The sequence below is a fragment of the Lemur catta genome, chromosome 18 (genome assembly GCF_020740605.2).
Source record: "Lemur catta isolate mLemCat1 chromosome 18, mLemCat1.pri, whole genome shotgun sequence".
Lineage (NCBI taxonomy): Eukaryota > Metazoa > Chordata > Mammalia > Primates > Lemuridae > Lemur > Lemur catta.
This window is the reverse complement of record NC_059145.1, coordinates 15,172,174-15,182,693: the sequence shown is the minus strand read 5'-3', so window position 1 is coordinate 15,182,693 and position 10,520 is coordinate 15,172,174. Positions and strand designations below refer to the sequence as shown.

Here is a 10,520-nt window from a genome sequence, read left to right as displayed (position 1 = left end):
ACCATTTGAATAATGGACACTCAGTAAGATCTGTTGACTGAACATTAAGGTTTGACTGTATGCCATTTTCTCTTAAAATGATTGGCACATTGCTTTCTAAGGAAGCCTGTTTTCTCTCTTGCTTTCAGTTCTGTTCACTGCTTCCCCACCACTGTGATTGACTGCACCCCTCATTAGCTAATTGTAGAGTTAGAAAACACTCACCTATACAAGAGGGAATGGAGGATGATCCTTTTTAAAATTCCTGCCTTAAGAATGGTAGCTCTCCAAATTATAATTAGCAAGAAAATAAACGTTCGTGTTGTTCTTACACTTAGGGAGAGAGGAACTTATGCACAATCATGCTGTCATAAGAAGACTTCTGAACTAACACTAGTGAAACGTAGGCACCTGACAGTCTCAGCTCCGAAACCCGCGCTATCCTTTGCATTGTGAATGTTATCGATTCTGCACTTTGGCTGACTGGCATGCAGCTTCGCTTCTGCAGAAGGACAACACCAAAGCTGCGTTAGAAAAGAGTCACCATCAGAATGTTATGTCACGCTTTAAAAGACACATTGCTTTATAAGAGTTTATTACTTTTAGGAAAAAGTTCGGTACTTGAAATATGAAGACATAAATTTGAATACTAGCTCTATTGATTTCTAGATATCTGACCTTGGAGAAATTTCATAGCCTCTCATAGTCTAATTTTCAAGGCTGTAATTGTATAGAGGATGGTGATGGCTGACCCTTAAAGTTGTTATAAAGGCTAATCAAGAAGTGAGTGTGAAAGCAGATAGTAGGTCCACAAAAGATGTTAGTTACATTTATTCTTTCTTCTAGATCAACTGTTGATTGACTGGCTACTCTGGACATTCACTAGTCTATGTGCTTCAGAAATATCAATGAAGAAAACAGAGATCTCTACCTTTATAAAGTTGAAAATCTATTTGGCAGCGGGTAGAGGGCAGAATTTGAATCCCAAGTCTGAACAACAATAATAATTATAATAATATTCACTTATAAAACAAGTCAATTGACTTTTACAGTATGCTTATGCAAAAGATAAGGGCTTATGGCATGCTCCCCAATCTACAGACAAGCAAATAGGTTTACAGAGATTAAGTGGCTTTCCCAAAGTCAAATAATTTGTGCACAAACCAGGAAGAAAGAATTCAATGTGCTTCATTCCCAATCCAGTGTTCTCCCACTCTCTCTTGCTGCCATGAGGCCTTAAAAAATATGTTATATATTGAAAGTATACTTAGTAATTAGAGATGTAACTAACTTGTTGACCAGAGGGAAAAAAGCAAAGAGGTAAAATGTATATTCTGTGCTTTAATGCAAATCTCCACACAGGAAGATCAACTTGGTTCAGGTCCTTTCTCTGTTTAAAGCCATTCCTCCTTCCTCTTAGCCTTCCTAATCACATCCAAGGTTGATTAGAGACCAGACTCCTGACTTACTTATCTTCCAGCCTCTTTTCCTCTCAGCCCTTACTCACAACCTCAGGCTAGGCTGTGCTGTGCTGTCTAACAAGGATAGCTACAACATGTCAACTGTGCTGGTACCTGTTCTCTGTGCCTTCCATACATTCTGACTGATCTCTACAGTTGGCTTGGTAGATATGTATTATTGCCTGTATTTTGTAGATGAACCACACAGCTAGAGAATGGGAGGTCCAAGATTAGAGCACAAGTCTGACTCAGCAGGCTGCGCTTTTCATTATCTTGCATTACTGTGACTTGAACACATACTCTTAAGTTCTCACAGCTTTGTGCCTGTTTTCCTTGACACTTCGGCTTAGAATGTCCTTCCTCTCTCTTATTTATCCTTTTAAGACTTAGTTCAAACTGTCAGCCCGTTTGGAGAGCTTTCTTGAAGCCTCTGTCCCATACCACCTCCAGGTCAGATAATATTCTTTTTCTTCATTAGCACCTTGTACTTAATGGACTTACTGCACACATTGCGCTGAATTATAATTCTTGGTCTATTTTCATCTCTCACCAAGTAAACTTTGAGCTCCTTGAAGACAAGACCCACACCTCCCTTCCCTCTGCACACCCAACATCTAGCACTGTCTCTACCACACAATAAACACAGTTACTTTTCGTTGAGCTCAATGAGTACTATTTGGGTGCCAGCAAAATTTTAATTTGGCAGAGTGCCAAACAGATAAATACATGCCAGGACCTGCATGCAGATTCTTGGAAACTGGGACTCTTGAAGGAAAACTGAATCATGGCTCTTTATTTTATTGTATATTATTTATTTTTTTGAGACAGAGCCTCACTCTGTCACCCAGGCTAAAGTGCAGTGGCGTGATCATAGCTCACTGCAACCTCAAACTCTTGGGCTCAAGTGATCCTTCTGCCTTAGCCTCTCAAGTAACTGGAACTACAGGTGTGTGCCACCACACCCAGCTAGTTTTTCTATTTTTTTGTAGGGATAGGGTCTTACTTTGCTCAGGCTGGTCTTAAACTCCTGGCCTACAGAAATCCTCCTGCCACAGCCTTCCAGAGTGCTAGGATTATAGGTGTGAGCCATAGAACCCAGGCTGAATCATGCTTTTGTTTTTTGTTTTTTTGTTTGTTTGTTTGTTTGTTTGTTTTTTCCCAGCACTTTATACTGAGGTCTTCAGAATGACTATAATAGTATCAGAATTGTTTGCAGGGTTGAAAGAAGTTTTATTCTGTGCATGAACGTGAAAAAAAATGTCTTATACAGTTCTTGATTATTTATTTCCTTCCAGCTCAGTCAGAGAAAGCAACCAAGTCCTGTTTCATTATGTGGCTTCTTTGCCAGGATTTATTTACGAGTCCCATTCTTGGGCGAGATCTCAAAGTTAGTGCTGAGTACACTACCTTTGCTACAGTCACCTTCGGATAAACCAGAGAGGGCTCAATGCTGCAGGGGAGATCTATTGCCGCCATAACTCTCCGCTCATCCTGCAGCTTGCTTTCTGGCTCTGGCAGAGAAAAGGAAATTATGAAACCTTGCATCCTGCACCACAGCCACATGAGATTCATGAATCTTCAGCTCCCTTCAGGAAACATGGTGCTTTGGTTACCACTGCCCACTAGACAAATTACTGTCAATGACCCCATTATTTCTGATTAATGAGGGTGAACCTTACCTACCTGAATGTAAATAAATGCCGATGGGGTTCTTGAATTTCTCCATCCTTAAAAATCTACAGCTCTTAACAGAACGTGCACTGTAAAGAGTATAATATCATGAATTAATTCTTTATCATGTAATTGGATACATTTCCCAAGCTAATTTTAATTGCTTCAAGAAACTGCTTAACATTGTAGATCAATCCTCAGGTCTGAGATGACATTTCCCTCGCAAAATTAATTATTAATACCCTGATCATTTGCTTAAGACATTAATAGTTTTCATTGATCAGCACATCCTGTTTATCTAAAATGGCCTAATCACCATGCATGTCAGAAGAGCATCTGAACATATCCAATTAGAGATGCTACCTGCCTTCAGCCACATCAGCGGATCAGAAGTTAAGAGTCTCTTTTGTCTTCACAACATATTAAGTCTGGCTTTATCAGAAACGAAGCTATTTCAGGGCACAAAAGAGAGGCGAGTTCTCTAATGATGGTTCTTCACTTTCTGTTAGCTTCTTGGTAAACATAAAGGCTTTTCAGTGACCATGTGGTTTAAATTAATGCTGAGAGCCCTTGATTAACTAACTAGCTTGTGTTGGTCCGTGTTTTCATGGAAGCCTGTAGTTTGCTCAGGTGTTTTTCTTGTAAGTGGAAATGAGATGAGAAGCTACAGGTTATTATCAGCTTAAAAATATTAGGGCTCGCACAGTGCGTGTGTGTGTGTGTGTGTGTGTGTGTGTGTGTATGAGCATCATATGCTACATCATAAACATACAATTTTTATTTGTCAATTTCAAAAGAACATAAATTTAAAATATTTCAAATATAAAAGCTAAAAAGTATATTGAGATTAAAATAATATCTGGCAATGTTTGGTGCTGTGTAGTTTTCAAAGAGGTTTCAATTACTTACCCAGGAGGTTTCCCTTGAAACAACCTTCAGCGGGAGGCAGGGCGGGGTGGCCTTCCCAGAACCACAGGCAACTAGATACTGCCAGAGTTGTAAACAGAACGCAAGTCTCCCAGTTCCCTAGACTTCTCACTTACTATCTGACGAACTGACGAATAGGCAGCATCTTCCTCATCTTTCAAACCCAGGGGGAGCTCATCTCCTTTATGAAGACTCCGAGGCAAAACGTTTCCTTGATCATGGTATTATTACATTGCAATTATATGAAATTGTGGGTAACTGCCCCCACTGGAGTAGGAGATCCTAGAGGACAGAGATGGTATAGTTTTCATTTTGGCAGGTCCAGTGCCGCGCCTCATGTGCTCCAGCGGTGCATCCGTACATGCTGGCTGGCAGGATGGGTGGGAGACAGAATGGGTGGAAGGGAGAAAGCACAGTGAGGGTTCTGCTGTACCGAGGTCATGTTGTAAACCTTCATCACCGTGGGCCGTTTGGCTTTGTTGGAGTCAGGCGGTATTTCAAAAATATTTTAAACTGATTTCCAACATTTAAAACTTGTGAGATTTTCAAAATACAATAATATTTCCAATTTTTCTTGGAAAAGTTGCAGATGCTCCTGCATCCCTGGGGCCTGTGCCCCCCACGTTACTCATGTGTGTGAGCTGAAGAGCACCTGCCCCCTTTCAGCCAGGACACCCCTCGCTTCTCCAAAATGCAGCGGTCTGCCCACCGGTCTCACTAGTTTGGTTACTTGTTTTGTAGTTTTTGAAACACAGAATGAGTAGCCGCTCTTTATCATAGAATCGTCCTATTTTAAGATTGCTGAGTAACCGAAGTATTACTGTTTTTAATCATGCTCTGCATTTATCAAATGAACCTAGTAGGTGCCTGCTTATAGTTGGGAAGATTTCTCTAAGCAGGCACCGGAGCTGCATATTTCTGTTGTATGTTAGAAAAGAAACATGGAGCTTAGGTAGAAAAAAATGTTTGAATTGATTGAATTTTCCCACGCATAACTCTATTCTAAAACTTGGGAATTTCTGCTTAAGACCCCCAGTGCTAACTCCATCTATCTTGTTCTGGGGCAATTTTTCTGTATTTGCTTTTTTGGGTGCATTACTAATTGGAAAGTAAATAGAAATGGGGACTGGACACTAAGGGACTAGGGGGAAACCTATAAAGCTCAGTCCATTCCCCTGCCTTCGGGTTGGTTCATGCTAAATCAGAAGCTGTTCTTGTCTTCACTCGGTAGCCACAAGGCACACCAGCTCCAGTCCCTTCCAGAGTATTATTTCGAAGAAAAGAGTAAGAGGCTTATTAGCTTTGTATTGATAATTTAACATGCTTCTCTCTTCTTCTTCAGTAGTACTTTTGCACAAGTGAATTTTATTTATATTCAAGTAAAGATAAATTTGCAGAGACCACAAGGAGAAGTATTCCTAAATCTCATTGTAATGTCTCTTCTTTCCCACAGATTAAAGGTGGTACAAAACGTAAAAGAAGCAACAATTCTATTCACTTGTTATTGGACTTGAAACTCCTTTGACCTCGGAAACTGAAGATGAGGTTGCCATGGGAACTGCTGGTACTGCAATCATTCATGTTGTGCCTTGCAGGTAGAGTGTCATTTTAAAACTTTTTGATTCAAAAATGCCACTGTATTTCACACTAATTCCAAAGTGGGCCTTCACTTTAGATGGCAATGATAAAATCGTAAGAGCGCACACTACTATGACTACCATTTGCGGATGCTGTTGAATACACCTTTCTGATGGTCTTTTAGTGGCTCTTTTCATGGTGTTGTATCCAGAGATAGACACTGATGTTTCACCTGTCTATCTGGTCCTTTTAGAGTCGTCCGAGCCATTATTTAGTTTGAAAGTTGTTATTTTTGCTCATCCCAGTGTTCAATTGCACAGAGATGTTGGGCAATAAAACCGATAATATGGAGTATTGCCTACTTTGATGTCAGTGGATGGAAGTTTATCTAGGTAACTCTTTCAACGTCTTTGTTGATATGACTCCATCTTTTGATATTGACTTTTTTGTTCATTTCAGTACATCTGTAGTTTAGCAGGAGCAAGGAAGCAAAAGACAGGAAGTTTTTATCATATGCTCATGGTCAACTACTAGAAAAGGGATTTTAAAAGTTCAAACATGCTATTTATTGCTTTCTCGGTTTTCTGGAAGATGTGAGCCTAGCAGTTGACATACATAATTCAAGTATTGATGCACTGTAAGTCCAGCATGCACTGGGAATTGGTTTCAAGGGTGGGATGGTAGACATTTTTCCAGGTCCTTTTGCAGTGAGTCTAGTTGACCTATTTTGTTATACAGGGTATCAAGTCCAAGTGAGGCACCTGAATCTATTTGCATTTTTTGCAGCATGAAACAAAAATGACTTTTGGATCACCCTTATTTTGATTTATTCATTCCCTCAAATAATATCACTGAGTATCTTGTAACCAGCCAGCCTTGTGCTGGGATCTGGGAATATATTCCTGAACAAGACAGACATGCTACTGCTCTCTTAGAGCTCTATTAGCTGAGTTCTGTAGCTACCGAAAACTCTTTATAGCAGACTGCTTGCAATTGTTATCAAGTCAAAGGCAGTGATGGTAATACTAACGTGTGGATCATTTACTCTATGTCGGGCTCTACGCTAAGCACTTGGTGTACTTTATCTCATTCCATTTTCCCAGGACCCCTAGGACATGTTTATTGTTTATTTTTACTCTAATCACTGTTAATATTACTGACACATTAAAGAAGTTAAGAAAGTCACCCAAGTTCACAAAGCCAAGAAGTGGTAGAGCTAAGATTCAAACTCAAGCAGCCTGTTGTCTTGACCATCATCATACCAGACAGTCAGTTTGGCCAGTGCAAATTTAGTTTTGAAATGTTGGCTTTCATTCTTTCTGTTTTTATAAATGTAAACTCTCATTTATTCATATTATTTATAATACTCTACCCATATATTCCAAACTTCTTGCCTTGATTTCACAATATCCTCACTATTCCAGGATTGTGAACATTTTGGCATCTCTTTTAGAGATCTTATTTATTTCCCTGATCTGGTCAGAACCTAAATCTTCCTTCCAGCAATATGCCCCAGGCTCTAATGCTTCAGCTGGTTTTCTCTGGCATCTTGACCCTCCTAAAGTATTCAACTGAGACCTTGAGCTTTAACTCCTCATAGTAACTCTGGTATAAAGATACTCTTTAAACAATAATGCAGTGAATTGATTTCTTGTATTTGGCTACAGCAGTGTGCTCATATAACCCAATGGGCTAAGTAGATATCAAGAATTTAAAGGGTTGAAAATCAAGGAAGTCATTAATCTCTTCAGTTGTGTTTTGAAAAACTTGGAATTCTCACCTATGGTGTGTACCTGTATCTTTCTTTATTGACTTAGCTTTTTATAGTGAATCAGTATATTGATTGCTTTGTGAGACTTTTTTGTAACCTATTTTACATGGCATTAATATTCCCTTACCATACGCCTCCTTCAGTGTAGGTAAAGTCAAGCTTTAATTAATGTTTTTGTTTTCCTACTATTTGTCTTGATTTCATTAATTTACATAGCACTCAGCACTCTGAATTTTGATTTTCTTAACTGCTTTAACACTCATTTTTTTTTCCTTTTGTGTGTCATCCACAACTTTTCCATACCTCCTTAGTCTTAGATTTCTCAGTGAGTTTTTGGCAAGGAATGTATTTATGCTTATTATGTTTACCATAATCTGTGAATCTCAAATATGCCTTTTCCTGATATATTTTTTTCAAATACAACAGAGGATGCAAATATATAAGTAGGTTAATCCTGCAAGGAATGCATCTTTTGAGGTCTGATAATTATTTTAGGGCATTGATTAGTACTTTATGGCACAATGGGAATGTTCTTCTTTTTTGCTAAATGCTAGACTCAGCCTCTGGCAATAATTTTAAATAATAATAAAAAAAACTACTGATGCTAGTAATCTAAAAATTCAGTCACTACAAAAATCAGTTTCATTATTCTCTTTCTTAACCAGTTTAAACCCAGGATCACAAAACCCTACTACCTAAAAGAGCAAGGAAACTAACAAATGGATAAAACACTCCTAAAGAATTAAAAATGTACCATGTAATAGGGAAGGCTAATGACTGTTAAACTGGAGAAAACATGTCCCACCCAGGTACCAACTGGTGCCCTGCCCTATTCCTGTGTGCCAGTTCTCCCAGTTTTTGAGATTTTTATGCATAAATCTCCTAATTCTTCCACACTGCCATAATGATTATGAATAAAAAATTCAAATTATTTTTTAAAATAAAAGGCTAATACAAAGCAAACAAAATGGTCTGCAGGCTAGATACAGTTCCTAGTCCACCACTTTGCAAACTTTATTTCAAATGTTTGGTTTATAATAATCTATTGTATTTTTCAAAATAGCTAGAAGAGAATAATTCAAATGGTTTTAGCAAAAGAAAAACAAATTTAAAGTGATGGATATCCCAATTATACTGATTGATCTTTGTCAATTATATGAATGCATTAATTTATCACATGTACCCTGAAAATATATACATTTGTTATATATCAACGAAAAATAAAATAAAATAAAAAACCAGAAATAACGCCAAGTACATTTACACCTTAGGGCCTTTATAGGAACTCTTCCTTTTGTCAAGAAGACACTTGCCTCAAATGTGCCCATTCACCCTTTAACCTTCTATAGATCTATGCTCAAATGTCATCTAGTTGGTGAGGCATTTCCTGACCTTGGTAAATTAATTAAAATAGCAATATTCCTTTTCACCAGTATCTTCTGTGCTTCTTATTGCTTATTTTTTTTTTCAGATCTCTTATCAATATCTGAATAATGATACATTTTACTTGCTTATTATTGTACAGAATATCTTTGCCCACTAGACTGTAAGCTCTGCTTGGGTAGATATTTCTGTTTTTGTGTTTTGTTTTGTTTTGTTTTGTTTTTTAGTCCACTACTAACTGCTATATACCCAGCATCTGGAAAATGCCAGGCACATAGTTCCATTCAAATAAATACATGTTGAATGGATGAATGCTGCATCCTGGCCAGTCATGAGAGAGAGAGAGAGATAACTTAAATTGCAAGCTGTACAATGGACCCAGGGTATTCTATAGTCACCTTTATGCTAACTCAGTGAACTAGCCACCTAGGAGGCTAATCCATACAAGTTTTTTAATTATATGTAAATATCTAAAGTATTAAAATTGGTTTGTGTGCCTTGAGTTCTATATATTGGTGCAATACCTCCTTGCCCATTTCTAACATTAAGTACAGCTGGGGTAGACTCTTCCCCTTCTGGACTTTTCTGCTTCAGGTCTTTCTCTGAGTCACAAGCAGGGGAGAATTATGAGAAGTTAACCCCATCCTTGGGGAAAGTTCCCAACCAGTGAGGTATGAGAATCCGTAGATAAATGCCTCCATCTCCTGTCTTAAGATAAGGCAGTTCTTAGGCACATTCAACATAATTTCTTAGGAGTTCTCAACAGCATTGAGTCCCAGTTGCTCACAGTAGCTCTTTCTACTTTCTTGTTCTTTACTTCTGCTTCCTAGGATCACCTCCTAAATAAACTAACTGCTCTGAAGTCCTTCTCTCAGCCGCTGCTTTTGGGGGAATCCAAACCAAGAACACGATGCACCAATTAATAGCAGAGAGGCAGCACCTAGTATTGGTCATGTCAGCAGTTAGGAAGAAACCAGACAGGAAACACAGCTTTAACAGAGATTATTGAAGAGTGGGCTATGTGTGCATGTGCTTGCATAAATGCATGTACACAAACTACTATATATTTATGTCTGTAAACATTATCTGGGTCCTGCGACTGGATAGTTTTCCTCTTTTCACTATTTGCTGGTTTTATTATTAACCAGATGTTGAACAAGTTGTTGAACAATTAGTTTTGCCTCTCTGTGATTCAGTCTACACCTTTTTACAAAGAGGGGATTGAACAGATGGTTTCTAAAGTCCCTTTCACCTCTAAAAATTTACAATTCTATCTATACACATGGTTTGAGAGGCAGATATGTATGCTGATAGGGTTAGAGCTCAGTCTGGAATTTTATTCAGCTAATATGAAATTTCACATAGGTCATATGCCTTACCATGTGTTATTGATTCTGTTCACACTGGCAGCATTTGAAAAAAAGAATAAAATGGCTGGCCCATATGTTCATGTGCAGCAAAAGGCGTGAAGACATTTAAAAACTCTCTGTGAATGAGTGCAAAAATGTATGCTTGATGCATTCTCAGTTGATCTTGGTTTCAGGGAGGCTAAATTTATTCCCATCTCTGTGGTGCAGTTTACCAATTTCAGCAATTATCTGTTCTTGAGAAAGTGCATCCTCCCCAAATGCATTTTTGTTGATTTGCTCACAAAATCTATGCTGTTGTTGCAGCTGCATCTTAGGGGTAAGCAGTGGAGAAAAGGTCCTGTATAATTCATGGGAGACATTCTGACATTGGTGAGTGGTCAC

The 10,520-nt window shown here is 38.4% G+C and overlaps 1 protein-coding gene across 1 annotated transcript in view; it reads left to right on the top strand.

Moving 5' to 3' along the window:
• The first annotated feature begins 5,573 nt into the window (after positions 1-5,573).
• Positions 5,574-10,520, top strand: part of CNTN4 (contactin 4) — a 434,888-nt gene continuing 429,941 nt past the window's right edge. The window contains exon 1 of the mRNA XM_045530432.1: positions 5,574-5,632. Coding sequence (XP_045386388.1) covers positions 5,578-5,632 — 55 coding nt within the window. The 5' untranslated portion in view covers positions 5,574-5,577. The remainder of the gene's footprint in view (positions 5,633-10,520) is intronic.